At 44.9% G+C, this 15157-nt stretch overlaps 1 protein-coding gene across 1 annotated transcript in view; it reads right to left on the reverse strand.

Annotated features, from left to right (window-relative positions):
• Nucleotides 1-3467: 3467 nt before the first annotated feature.
• VSTM2B (V-set and transmembrane domain containing 2B) overlaps nucleotides 3468-15157 on the reverse strand; it is a 46011-nt gene continuing 34321 nt past the window's right edge. The window contains exon 5 of the mRNA XM_055000268.1: nucleotides 3468-3556. Within this exon, the coding sequence (XP_054856243.1) occupies nucleotides 3468-3556 (89 nt within the window). The remainder of the gene's footprint in view (nucleotides 3557-15157) is intronic.

Below are 15157 nucleotides of genomic sequence, written 5' to 3' on the forward strand. Positions count from 1 at the left end.
ACATCACTGCCTAGACGCTGACATGAAGAGAGGTAGCCAAAGATAATTTGGAGCTTGAGGCAGAAAATCCAAAAAGATACTCCCCCCTCACAAAGTAGCAAAAAATATAATAACTAACCACTGATAATTCGATGCCTTTGGTTCTCAGTCCTGCTAGCAGGGCTGACCCTGACTAGCGTGGGGTTTTGCTACATTAGCCTACATAGGAAGCAAGTTAGAGCAGTGGTCGGTGATTGCCGGTGGGCCAAAAGCAGATTAACAAGTAGGGTTGCCAGGTGCCCGCCAATGGTGGGCAAACTCCCGGGGATTTGCCCCCTTATCCGGCGATGGTTGAGTGATTGGCGGGAGGGGGCAAACTCCTGGAGCGTGCCCGGAATGTGCATCTCAGGAGCACGTGCTATGTGCATGCTCCCACCCCTCATGCTGGCCGCGGGAGCATCCCTGCACTCCAATTTGGCCCCAAACCGGCCAAATCAGAGCGCGGGAGCGATCCTGCAGCCAGCACGATGACATCACTTACAGAAGTGATGTCGCCATGCACTTGGCATGGTGACGTCACTTCCGGAAGTGACGTCATCACACCGCCACCGGAGCGCACATGTGCTGATGCATGCGCTAGGGTAAGTACCAGGCCCCTATCCTGCCGCTGAGAGGATAGAGGGACCTGGCAGCCCTATTAATAAGGGGTTATTATCCTCCTAGTTACTGATATCCATGAGCCGGAGAGTGACGACAGGAGCTTGCAATCACCTGATCTACTGCCCTCCTTCCAGCAAGGTGGACTTATAGTAAGTCCTTCAACAGGATGATGCCTGAGTAGTCCCACTGGCCTTGTTTACATGGATGCCGAAGAAGTGAACCAAAGACTGCTGTTGAAATGGGTTGCCAACCTTCAGGTGGGGCCTGAAAATCTCCCAGAATTACCACTGATTTCCAGACAACAGGGATCAGTAACTTCCCCCAGTAGAAAAACGCTTCCTTGTAGAATGGACTCTGTGGCATTATCTCCTGTGGATGCCCCTCCCTGAGCCTCCCCAATCCCTACCCACCCCAGGCTGCATATCCCAAATATCCAGAAATTTCCCAACCCGGAGTTGGCAACCCTGTCTCGAACCTCCTTCAAGAGGTGGTGGCCACCTCTTCTCTGGGCTCTGCACTCTCCTTTTCGAGGCACTTGTTTTAACAATAACAGCAAATATTTTGGGCTAGGAGTTGCGGTTCAACAGGGAACGCTGCTTATCACGAGCAAAAACGGCGTGCCCAGGTCCCATGATCCTTTGCAGGCACAGGACTCTGCTGTTCACCTTGAAAGAGATCCTCTGTTCATTTCAACAGAAGAAACAGCTCAGCGGACAGAGCCTAAGGCACGCCTAGGGCTGGTGACTCTATCGATCATGGCGTGGGAAAATGCATATGCACTCCCGAGTGCTCTGTAGTGCAGATATTGCTTTAAATTGGGGTTATAGAGCTTCTACAATAAGGGGTGATTTGCAACCTTTATGCCTATGGCTGAATGAGAGTAGGGGCCATCATGAGGCCTGAAGCTTGTGTGTGGTTTGTGTCTGAATGTGTGAAACTTCCTTAGGTTGCCAGCTCGGGCTTCCTGGATATTTGGAGGTGGAGCCTGGTGGGGTGGAATTTGAGGAGGGGAGGGATGTGAGGCCATAGAGTCCACCCTCTGCCACTGCCATTTCCTCCAGAGGAACTGATCTCTGTCATCTGGAGAAGAACTGTAATTTGAGGAGAACTCCAGACCCCCGACTTCCTGGACACTTCTCTGAGGCTGCGAAACCAACAATGCAGGAAATGAGAGGCATTGTGGCATAGTAATGAGAATTACTGAGATGGGGGATGGCTTAGGGTTGCCAGCCTCCAGGTAGTGGCTGGAGATCTCCCGGAATTACAACTGGTCTCCAGGCCACAGAGACCAATTCACCTGGAGAAAATGGCTACTTTGGGGGGTGAACTCTATAGAATTATGCCATGCCAAAGTCCTTTTCCTCACAAACCCCACTTTCTCCAGGTTTCTCCAGGTTTCACCCCCCAGATCTCCAGGAATTTCCCAACCTGGAGCTGGCAACCCTAGGATGGCTTCACAATCCCATTGGGGCATGAAGCCATGGGCAGTGCAGTCTCCTTAGAGTTCTCTTCTAACTAAGTCGAAGTCAATGGAACGGCGGAATGCTTTTTAGGATTGGTAAAGCTGCTTAGGAATTTTGGACAATTGCCGTCTCTCACCTGAACATGATGTGAGATTTTTAAAAAGATCAGAGAACGATGTATACTGCTGTGAGCTCTTTGGATGGAGGAGGGGAGGAAGAGGCAAGTGTCACAATTAGGGTTGCCAACTTCCAGGTGGGCCCTGGAGTTCTCCTGGAATTACAACTGATTGCTGGACTACAGAGATCAGATCTGCTGGAGTAAATGGCAGCTTTGTAGGGCAAACTCTGTGGCTTCTCATCTCCCTTGAGCTTAGAGTTACCAATCTCCAGGTAGTAGCTGGAGATCTCCCAGAATTACAACTAATCTCCAGCTGACAGAAATCAGTTCCCCTGGAGAAAATGGCTGCTTTGGAGGGTAGACTCTGTTGGGCCCGCTCCCCACCTTCTCCAAGCTCCACCCCCCAAATCTCCAGGAATTTTCCAACCTGGGGCTGGGAACCCTACTTGAGCGCCCTCCTCTTCTCAGACCCCGTCTTCTACAGGCCCTGCCCCTCCATCTCTGGGAATTTCTCAAGCTGGAGTTGGTAACCCTAGTCACAGCACAATAAAATGAAGTTTACAACTAGGTACAGAAACGTTATTTCAAAATCTCTCTCTTTTTTTAATTCAACTGTTATTCAGCAATATACAATACAGTTTATAAACAAATGTCTTACCTTGTTTCCAATCTTTTTTTTTTATATTTAAAAATAAATATTATTGACAGTGAATATTCATTATGGTAAGATGTGCCTTCTTCTTTAAATCAATGTTTTCAAAAGAAATAATTTAATTAAAAAGGAGTTGGGGGGAGAACAGGAAATTAAAAAAAAAGTCTAATCACAATCATCTACTAAAAATAGTGTCCTTTTGACCCCCAGCTCCCTATATTTTTACATATTGTCATAAAAGCAACTCTTCAACAGTCCGTGCAAAATTAATTGTTGGTGGAAAGTTTTAGAAAAAAAAGACACAGGAAAAGAAAAAAAACCAGAGAAAAAAATAACAGATACCTTTGTGTGGAACCAGGTTGCTTATACCATAGATTTTGGAAACTAGATGCTTTATTTTAGGTGACTTTTGTGTGACGTCCCCAAAAATATGCTTTTATCCCTCCCCCCCGTCAAGCGTGTCATGCTTTATTTCCAGTCTCTCTCTGTCCATCTTTTAAGATTCTAGTTCTCATTGAGGGTTCTTTCCCCCCCCCAGTTCTTTTTAAATAGGTTCCTTCCTGGTTGACTGAGGAGCATTGGATAAAGTGGTCCATCAGAGGTTTAATAATAAGTGTACGAGTTTATGCAACATTAACAGGAACGTACAGAGGAATGGGTCTGTTGCGTAAATAGGGTCTGTACCTAGAAAGGAAGAAAAAAAGGAGGGAAATGGGGAAGAGGGAGAGAGAGGAACAAGGTTTAATTTTTTTGCAACAAACAAGACATCGTTGGCATGTAGTCGCATTTCTGTGCAAAAGCAGATGTTGCAGTTAGTAATCAAAACACTGGTCAATTGCTAAAATGGGAGAATCCTGAGTTTAAACCTACCTGACAAATCACTCCCTCTGATGTAAAAATTATCCCCCAATATCAAGTAGGTGCCCTCACCTGTATAGCCCCGCCTGATCTAGTCAGATCTCAGAAACTAAGCAGGGTCAGCCTTGGTTAGTAATTGGATGGGAGGCCTCCAACAAAGACCAGGGTTGCAGAGGCAGGCAATGGTAAGCCACCTCTCTTAGTCTCTTGCCATAAAAACACCACCAGGGTCACCATAAGTCAGCTATGTCTTAGGGGCACTCTCCACCACCAGCAGCAGGTAGGTAGATGGTGTGTGAATATTGTGTAGCGTCAGAGCAAGATTCAAGTCAAGTAGCACCTTAAAGACCAACTAGATTTCCAGAGTAGGTGCTTTCTAGGGTCAGAGCTGCTAAATTTGGCACAGATATTCCCCCTTACCTAGAATGGGATTCAAAGGTACCTATGCAGAGGGTCTCAGTATTCAAAGATGGATTATTCTTGGCTCAGATGTATTTAGATACCTCCAAGAGAGCAATCCAGAACAGATCTACTAAGAATCCTATTCAGGTGTATTCAGTGGTGCTTACTCACAGGAACATAGAATTGCACTGCCGGAGACCTATTTTTCTTTACTTGAGAGTTGTTGAGGACACGACGTTCCAGTGATTAAGTCCCTCAGTACGCTAAGTTTCTGCACTGAAATATACAGTGAGAAGTTCTGGAGTTTAAACTTGCTGGAAGATTATGCCTCTGGTCCAGTAGCCCTAATCCCAGATTGTCAGAGAGGCGAGGACACATGCTTGGATTTTTCACTGGGGAGTAAAAAGCATTCTGCACATGTTCAGAAGCATATGTTCTTTCACACAGTCTTGTAATTAAGGATTAAAATATACACTGGGCTGAGTAAAACTGGGCATTCTGTTCCCCACCTACTCATGAGGCAAATTTCCCATTGCAAACAGAGGAGTCAATAGTATAAATGTCACTCCAGGTTTCTGCCCTTTTCTCCAGTAAGGTGGAGAGAAACAAACAGAAAAGAAGCAAAAGGCCCTGGAAGAAAAGGTTATATAAGACAGAACAGATGAAAAAGGATTGGGTTACAGCAGGGTTAAGTGACTCGGCTCCAGTCATTTTGCAGCTCCCCCTCCCCTATTCCTTCCTGGGTAATCCGGACAAAAACTGCTTGCACGTTTCCCCTTTTTTCTGCACAACGAAAAGGCTGGAAACATATTTTATTTCATGAATGCTAGGAATTCAGAGAGGAAGCGGGAAATATTTCTGAGACAGTACTGCTCCCATATACTTTCTGTAGCTAAGAGTTTGTCCCAGCAACTTGTCAGTCTATACAAAGGGGACAAGAGGTGAAACCCTCTTAAAAGTAGAGACCTGCTTCTCATCCAACATGTCATGTACGAGTCCCTTTTTTTAAAAAAAATCCCAGATCACCCTGTTCAAGTCCCTGTAAGATTACAGAATTCTGAAGGAAGTGATGTTTGGAGGTTGGAGATTTCTACCTTGTTTTCTTTCTCCAACAGTTCTCTGGGCCCTCAGCTTGTGTGTGTGTGTGTGTGTGTCCATGCACATACACTTTAATCTTGCATATGGTTTTCTGACAGATGATGGATATCATCCCCCCATTACTCTAAAGTCAATTGAAAGGCGCAGTGGCTTCAATCCAGCATTCCTTGATCGATCGGATTTGAACCAATTTTGCTTTTGGCCACAGGCTGTAGGATTCACCTTGACGCTTTCATTACTAACTATGCACACGGAAAGGGATTACATTTTCTATATGAAATATGCAAAGTGCAAGAAAAATGAGGTCATATATGGAAAAGAATCCAGGAGCGGGGCCCCTGCAGATACTTTCTTGACAGGCAGTTTGGTAGACATGGAAGAGCAAAGTGCATATCCTCCACTTCCCTTAGTCAGCCTTTTCCACCTCCTGCCTCTATATTTTGAGCTCCATCATCTGCTTTTTCTCCTTCACTAGGCCCTTCTGCCTGCCTTGGCCCCCTCTGTGACATCACAGCAGTTCAGCCAATCACTTCTAGCATCACCAAATCTCAGGTAGACACCACTTTGACCCCTGGATGTGGATGGCACACACATCTGTGAAGCTGTCAACATTTCTTTTTAAAAAAGAGAACTCTCTAGCAGCCTAGGATATCTCTAGCAGCCTAGGATTCTCCTCCTCCATTTATTATCCTGTTTTCCCTTTTAGATTCAACCAGGGCCACAATTTGACTGAAGCTTATATGGCTGCTACCATGTCATTTTTATGCAAAGAGCTAAGTGTGACTTATATGGCTTTCTTCTTCCTCCATAGTTGAGAAAGACACCTTTCTCTGAAGAGTTGCTGATAGAATTCAACAGACCAATAGATTGACTTGGTATAAGGCAATGCCATATGACACAGGCTTGGGGGGAGACTATAGCTCAGTGGTAGAACACCTGCCTGGCATGTAGAAGGTTCCAAGTTCTAATCCCCAGCATTTCCTGTTGCAAGATAGAAAGTATTAGGAAAGACCATCATTTGCCTGCAGAGAGAGAAAAAGGTGTTCTCTCTCTTAATTTTTTTTTAAAGCACTCTGTCAGTCGATAGCACTCATTTCCAGGTCTGCAGTCCTTTTATTAGATTGCAGTACAATCCAATTTGCAGATCCCAAAGAAGCCACCTTGCAAGAACAGGGTTACCTCCTGATTCATAGGCATTTCAGTTAAAAGCTTTGCCTCGATGTTTGTTCAGGTTTGCTGCACTATGACCTGGCTATGCATTAAAAGGAGAAGTGTGTACTTGTGAATGTCTTCACATGCTCTTGTAAAAATAGATTCTAATGAATGGAATGGCAGATTCACACCCAGTCCTTCAAGATGCAAGATGCTGCTACTGGGGTGGTGGCAGCAGCTCCGGCTTCTTCTCTACCCCTCTGTAGAGAAGTGCAAGACATAGGTAGGGCAAAGCCAGCCCCTGCAAGCCTTCCTAGACTTCAGTGCCTGTGCTGGCTGTTTGTATGAAGAAGCTGTATTGCTCCTTCATAATTTCAATAGAGACATTTACAGAAGGCTGATACACAGACTGCCAAGGTCAGAATGTTTATTAATGGGCCAGACTACAGTCTATCTAGAACAGCACTCAGTTTCTAGCATTGGCCCAACTCAATGCCTCCAGATGCCTGCAATCAGGGCATGCAGGTTGATGGCTAGTCTTTGCTTTTTTGCAGCAGCAGCACCTAGCATTCGGAGCTATTCTGCTGTAATCCTGTACCTGGATAAATAGCCATTAAACAGACCCATCCTCCTTCTGTGAAGTCATGACAGGTCTTGACCATTGCTGCTGTCTTCCGGAAGTGAGTTCCAGAAGTCAGTTGCATGGGGTTATCCATGTAAGTCCTACTGGGGAGAAAAGTGAGGTATAAACAAATAGCACGCAAGCAAGTCCTTCCAGGAAGCTGATAAACAACTGTTGGTGGTCCCTGGCCCCAAGGATGCTCACCTGGCCTCAACCAGGACCAGGGCCTTCTCGGTCCTGGCACCCACCTGGTGGAACTCTCTGTCCATGGAAATCAGGTTCTGGCAGGATTTACTATCCGCTGGGCCTGTAAGACAGAAATGTTCTGCCAGGCATATGGTTGAGGTTGGGGCTTGGGTGAGCTCCTTTTCTGCCCGTCTCCTGTCGAGCAGGGAATGCATCTCCCCCCTCCTGATTGTCTGCCGACTCATCTAATGTGTATGCCATCACCCATCCCATCGGATGTATTAGGTCGGGTTTGGCGTATGGGTCGCTGTGAAGAGCTGCTGCCTTCCTGCACTGATTGTTATGCTTTAATGTATTTTAATGTGATTTTTATTGATTGATGTTGTGGGGAGAGCAGGTTATAAATTTAATAAAACAAAATAAATAAATTTTAGGCCACCACATAGAAACAGAGTTTGAAGAGATCCCAAGGACCATCTAGCCTAACCTCCTGCACAATGTAGGACATTCACAGCTCTCTGGAAAATTCAGTAATGCTAGGAAAAGTGGAAGGCAGTAGGAAAAGAGGAAGACCTAAAACGAGATGGCTGGACTCAATAAAAGATGGCACGCCCTCCAAGTTTGCAAGATCTGAGCAAGTCTGTTAACAATATGATGTTTTGGAGGCCTTTCATTCATAAGGTCACCACCACAGGTCAGAGGTGACTTGACGGCACATAACACACACACACACCCTCTCCCCCAGTGACCCCTGCTCAATGCCCAGAGGAAGGCAAAACACTCTAAAATCCCTGGCCAATCTGGCCTGGAGGAAAATCCCTTCCTAACCCAAATTGGCAATTAACATTATCCTGGGAACATAAGAAAGGGCCACGGGCTCCTTCCTTCCTGCCCTCTCTCTCACATGCCTATGTTCATACCAGACTTGCTCGGTTCATCTCCACAACCCATTTAATGTGCCAAGGCTGAATTCTTTAAATGTGCAGAAATAAAGGAATGTTTCTGAACATGTATAGAAAGCCTTTAGCTCACCAGTGATTCATCACAACCAATCTTTCCATCTCTTGGGTTAGGGCTGGTCCTAAAAGATTAATAGGTCAAATATGGTTGAATGCTGGATATACATGTGTTCACTGTAATGTGTGAAACAGGGCTCTTGTCATCCACATCCAAGGGCATCTGGCATTAAGACCTTAGAACGGGGTGGTTCAGGACGGTCCTCACCAGCAATCTCATTGTTTTAGGGCCAATCGTCAAACAGAACAGCGTTGAGTTTTTCTAACCTTCTCCAAGGTACATGCAAATCCCAGCTCCCGCCCACCTACAGATTCACTCAATTTCTCCCTGCACATCATAAATTAAAGTGTTGGAAAAATATTGGCTCGGAACAGATGGCATGCTGAGGCCCTGGTGGCGTTACCTCCTCTTTTGAGAACAATCTGCTAATTGCCTTTTTGAGCACAAAGGTGAAAAGCTAGATAATTAATCGTTAAATGGGCCGGGCCATGACCCTAGGAAATGTTTAATTGTTTCAAAACTTTGCATCTCAGTTTAACAGTGGTTTTTGTGTAGACCAGTGAGTCAGGGTAAGAGTCTGAAGTTTGCCTTTTGAAGATTATGCAACTCCTTTGTTTTAATCAACACCCACCAGGTATGTCTAGGTACAGTAGGGTTGGGAAATTTCTGGAGAATTAGGGAGTGGAGCCTGGGAATGGGTCTTAACAGGGTATAATTCCGTACAGTCTGTTCTCCAAAGCAGCCAGTTTCTCTAGGGAAACTGATCTCTGTAGTATGGAAATCAGTTGCAATTCTGGGTGATCTCCAGGCCTCACCTGGCAGTTGGCAACCCTAAGGTACTGTGCTTGCATAAGTAAGGAGCATTTGCCTTGGTAGCTCATGGGACTGGAAGAAAGCTGTCATTAATGAAGATCTATAATCCACTGCAAAACAGAACAAATGCGTAAATTGGCTAACTCTGAATTCATTGTTCACATATCAGTTTAATGTACAAAACCCCTTTACAACCTTTATCACATTCATGCATATATCACAGGAATATATTTAGATCAGGGCAGCACACACAAGGATATCCCATTTTATATTCATACCCACTCTGTTGGGTAGGCTAGGCTTGTTCGAAGCAACCAATGAGCTGAGCTCTACGGCCGAGTGGTCATTTGCACTCAGATTTCCCTGATCAGTCACAGCTGATCATTGGCAAACTGGCCCATCCAGAAATAATAACAATAACAACAACAACAACAACAACATTCGATTTATATACTGCCCTTCAGGACAACTTAATGCCCACTCAGAACAGTTTATAAAGTGTGTTATTATCCTCACAACAATCACCCTGTGAGGTGGGTGGGGCTGAGAGAGCTCTGAGAAAGCTGTGACTGACCCATGGTCACCCAGCTGGCTTTAAATGGAGGAGTGGGGAATCAAACCCGGCTCTCCAAATTAGAGTCCCGCCGCTCTTAGCCACTACAGGAGAAATGGTACCACACTAGTGGCGTGATGTCACTTCCAGTACAGGAAGTGACATCACATACTGACGTGACACTGAGGTTACACTCTACAATTTGGGCAAACCTATGTGGTAAAACCTGAGAATTCTGTCCAAATCCTGGAACATTGCTTCATCATTCTGGGAATGCAACGTCATGTCCGAGTATTTGTCATAAGCGACACTGTGCCACCAGATACTGAAATTTTTTCCCCTCCCAACTTGTAAAATTGGAGCAGGAGGTCTCCCTGTCCTTCCTTATCTTGGCAGCTCTTGAAAAAGTACAGTTCTCTCTAAGTCGTGTTGTTTCCCCTTTTGAACAGTTTCCCTGGCCTTCTCCTGATTCCCCTGGAGCGCCATCTCTTCCGGTCCTCACTGTTTGGATCTCCTTGCTTCTTTCAGTGTTCTCTGCCATTTGATTCTTTTTAAAAGGCCCTTATACTTGCTCTACCCCTCTCTCAGTGGCAGAGAGATACATTTCTGATTGCCTTGCCTCTCTGTGCCTTAAGGACAATTCAGCCAATTGCTAACACAAAAGCCCTACCAAATGGCTATTCATTTCATCAAGGTATGCAAAGTCAAGAAGAATAAAAAAGAAATCAAGATATCGGTGTAACTGTATCATGTCTTTATAAAGCACCATTGTGGCAATTCTACCTAAATCTAGAACAATTTAGTTTTGAGTTTTTGGAAATCTGGGACAAGGACATTATGAGTGGCCCTAGGACTCCCTGGTTTTTTTTTGGTGTCTATGCTTTGGTGCATTATGGAAGAAAGTTCAAGAAAACCAAGACAGACCTCTTGTTTACTGTTTGATCATTCAGATTGGTCACAGTTCAAAATACAGGATAAAAATAAAGCCATGATGTTTTATATTCCTATTCTCTTAAGACTGGATTACAGACCTCATTCAGAATCATTACTCTCTGCTTGGAAATCCTAAACAGGTGTGTGTTTTTGGCCTGCTGTTGAAGAAGATAAAATCTTGCTAGGAGACTTACCCATTTAGATGAGTCATGAGGAATAACAAAGGAGCTGAGGATTTGCAAGAAGCTCAGCTTCCCTGTCAAAGCTCAGACATTGCAAGGATTATTTCAATTAGCCTTCTTGAACTGCCTTTTGCTTTGTTCCAGCAGCTCTTGAAGACCTTGACTGCCAATAAAATTGTTGGGGATATTTTGGTGAAGAAATATGCTCTGACTGAACCATCTGCTCTAACCAAACCTCACCAAAGATGTGATAAAATATGTAGATCAGATTTCAAAGTGCTTGAACAGGATATTGTTCAAAGGTACAGTCATTTTCCCTACAGACTGGAAACTGTCATGGATCTAACAGAGTCATACAGGTTTCCAGTACTGCCTCTGCAAAAGATGGTAAATTTTGAGGGTAGTGAGATACCATGGCCAATTTCAGCTATATAACAATTAATTGTATGCAGATGGACCTAATACAAGCAGTGATTTCTTATGTGTTTGCTATAAGCAGTTCACAATTGCTTAGTAACTATGAGAAACTGTGTTTAGTTACATTGAGTATTGAAAGCAAGAATTCAGAGCTTTGTCTCAGAAGATAATGGTATAATAGCATTTTGTTCGCCAGATACATTCAGTCAGAAAGGAATTCTTAAAAGGTAACATACTCAAGACAATAGCTTATTTTGTAATGTCACACGTGCGCAAATGTGAGATGAGCTGACTTTGCACTAAAAAGGCGACATGCGTTCTGAAATTTCTAACTGCGACATATACTATGAACCAATCATATTGTAATTAAGAACACTGATATTGTCATGCCATCGTAGTTGTAAAAACTCCGCGGCTCAAGGGAGGAGCCAGAGGGAAACAATTTCGGGGGCTTCTAAGGCCTGGCTTCCCTCCAGCTGTTGTAACAACAAAATAAATCTAACCCTCTTCTTACTCCTGACCTCCAGTGGGTGGGGCACTGGAAGAGATAGCCTTTTCCAGGCATAACAGTAGTGCCTGGTGAGGGTGGAGTCTGGGAAGATGTGATGTCACTTCCAGGCAACTCTCTAGGAATTTCCCCTAATCTCTATTGTAGAAACCATAGAAACATGTGGAAATCCCTAGAGCGTCACTATGGTGGCCATTTTTTCTCCTGCTCCTCAGTTTCTTCAGGGCAGGGTATTGGGGCTGATTGCAGGATTTGCCCATGGCTGGGTAAATGGCAGGCCTTGTGGCACATCTCCCTTGTGGGTTGCCAGCGACTGACATCTTCAGAGGAACCCAGATGCTGTTCTGCTACAGTGCTCTACTTCACAGAGGAAAGCAATTGCCTCCCACTTGGTAGCAGCCCAGCAGCGCAAACTAACAATTGCTAATGGCTGTTGTGACAATGCCGTTTTGCTGACAATCCCTGATTTCTCCAACGCAAACCCGACTGGAGTTGTTTAATATTGACACACACAATTGCTTTGTCATTGCAGAAGTGCAATGGTACACAGTTGTTCTGAACTTGCCACAAAATTTGCCACTTAAATTAAAAACCTTGAATCAATTCATCTTCTTCCAAATGCTGTGCTGTCAGAGACTGCTGCAACTGAAAAACAAATCGCCTCCTGGAACAGACTATTGAAACATACATTTTCTAGCCTGCAATACCATGTTTTGCTTACTGTCTTCAAGACAAAATCCTTTCTTTGGTCCTGATTTATTAAATTCCAGCTCAGCTGTGCCGTCCTCCCCAGCAAACTGTCTCATGTTCTGACATTTTAGGTGCTGGAAGGGCATCTGCACTCTGAATCCTTTCCTTTAGACAGGTAAAATCAGTGGGAGATCAAGCAATATGTCAGTCTATGGAATATGTCAGTCTATGGAAGACAGGATACGTTGAAGCTGACTCTAACCCCTTGCAGCAAGAAATCCAGGCTCTTGAGTAAATGAGTTTTATTTAGATATCTTGGCTTTGTCATACGTATGTCCATAGGATACACAGAAGCAAAATAAAGGCGTCTGGCTGTACACAGGCTCCTTGTTAAGAATGACGCATTGAGTACACGATACAGTATAACTACCCCTCTACATGCCCCCCACCCTCTTAGCCCATCCAGCAGAACGTAATCAGTAGCAGGACGGATGGAGCTGTCCCAAGGCCGCTGCGGCGAGCCGTCCGAGATAAGGGCTCCACCGTACTGGAATCTGGAAAGCAACAAGGGAACAGGTGCACGAGGCTATTGCAACGTATTATCTAAAACTGTGTAACAGTACGGAGGGACTGTGGGCAACGGGCCTGGCAGACTTGCAGTGAAAATCTAAGAACACTTTGCTGGAAGTAAGTCCCATTGAAAAGACCTTAGTTGGATTCTGATTACACCTACTTAGGATTTATTTATTTAGAAAATGCCTCTCCAGGGACCTGCTTGCGGTGGCTTACAACTGAAACAAGGAAACAAACAATTATACCACAACTATGAAAAACAAAGGCGCTGAAACAAGCCACTAAAAAGAAACTGATGCCATTAAAGCAAGTCCAGGGCATAAAACTCGCCTAAAACAGACTCTGAGAGCCAAAACACACGTTAAGAAAAACCTAGGTTCAGCACGTGTTCTCTTACCTCAAGGTTTGCTGGGATCTGTAGGCGTCCTGGAAGCTTAAAGTTTAGCATTTACAGAGCAGCAAAAAGGGAAAGGGAAATACAGGCGCCTGTATTTTAAGCTTTAAGCTTCCAGGACACCTTTAAGCTTCCAGGACACTTGCAGATCCTTTAAGCTTCCAGGACTTTAAGCTTCCAGGACCCCTACAGATCTTTAAGCTTCCAGGACGCCTACTTTAAGCTTCCAGGACGCCTACAGATCCCGGCAAACCTTGAGGTAAGAGAACACGTGCTGAACCTAGGTATTTCTTAACGTGTGTTTTGGCTCTGAGCAGCGTAAAATGAAGGCGATGTAAATGATGTGTATGCAAATGATCCTCCGGCCACAAGCAAACCATGAAACAATTAAACAATAAAACCTCTCTTTTTTTTAAAGCCTGGGGGGAAAGAAATGGTTTTGTCTGATGCCGAAAAGAAAAAGCTTAGAGCCCTGGTGAGCTTCCCAGGAGATGCATTCAAAGGCGAGATGCCACCACCGGAAAAGTCCCATCTCTGATCGCCATCCACCTTACCTCTGAAAGTGAGAGCACGGAGAGGAGGGCCCTGGCAGAGGTTCTTAACTGAAGGGCTAGATAATATGGGTGGAAGCAGACTTTTTAAGGTTTGGTCTCTAACAATCCCACCCCTAAGCAAAATGGCACCATTCTTGGCTAGGACTGCCCTGTGCTCCCGTGGCCCACCGCTGAGCAGTGGCAGGGGGAATTTTTTTTAAAAAATGTCGATGTTGTGGCTGTGATGATGTCACTTCCAGGGAAAACCCAAAAGTGCTGGCAATTGCTAGAAACTCTATGGTTTTACAGTAGAGTTTCTGGCAATTCCGAGAGCTGCCCATTGTCACTTTCAGGCTTTCTCCGGAAGTGATGTCATCATGTGTGGGACCCTGTACCTAAGCCACTTCAATGGAAGTAGAAGGGAATAAGTCTGTTTAGGATAACGCTGTAAATCTCTAGTTGCCTAGCTATGTATGGAAAGTTAGGCTCGCCTGCAAGAGTCTAGACAAGAAAGCTTTTGTAAACTATAACAGAGAGTTTTTTAAAAAAAAAATCGACTTGCAAATGAGCTTCTAATGGTTAAGATTGCTGCTGGAAGCCATGTAGGCTGGTGGACGTTTTCAGCGCATCTCTTTTGTGGCCATCTCTGCATGTGTGTATCAGTGATGGTGGCTCTGATACAGAACAGCCTTTTTAAGAAGGCCACCAAGCAACATTCCTGCACTGCCAAGTTCAGGACCTTTCTGTTCTCCAAGGCTTTTCCAGGCTTGTAGCCAGAAGGTCTGCGGTGAGAGGGCCAAATGTGTGTTGTGTGAAGAATCATCATAGAACAGCCATAAAATAGACATGGGGAGCCTATTATGTCTAGAGTAATTAGACAGTAATAAAACTCAGTTTTAGTATATACAATTTTAAAATGAGAGCTTAGCACCGAGGTAAGCAATCTTTGCATGCGTGACAAGCGACAATATGCAAGAACATTTTGGGCTGCGCATGGAGCCAATTCTCTGCCCAAGACAAGCCTCTGAAGTGATGACTGTGTGGCTGGGGGGTACCTTGCTTCCTTTGTGCCTGTCCAAAAACCATCCTCATCTCTCTCCCATCTACTTTGGTTGGGCAGCACACCAACTATGGTTGCCATCTCAGGGCTGGGAAATTCCTGGAGATCTGAAGGTGGAGGCTGGGGAGGTGGGGTTTGGGGAGGGGCCTCAGTAGAGTACAATCCCTTAGAGTCCACCCTCCAAATCAGCTGTTTTCTCCAGAGGAACGGATCTCTGTCATCTGGAGCTCTATTGTAATTCCAGGAGGTCTCCAGCTCCCACCTGGAGGCCTAACAATATCAGTTCCCATGGAA

This window comes from Eublepharis macularius, chromosome 16 (assembly GCF_028583425.1).
Source record: "Eublepharis macularius isolate TG4126 chromosome 16, MPM_Emac_v1.0, whole genome shotgun sequence".
Lineage (NCBI taxonomy): Eukaryota > Metazoa > Chordata > Lepidosauria > Squamata > Eublepharidae > Eublepharis > Eublepharis macularius.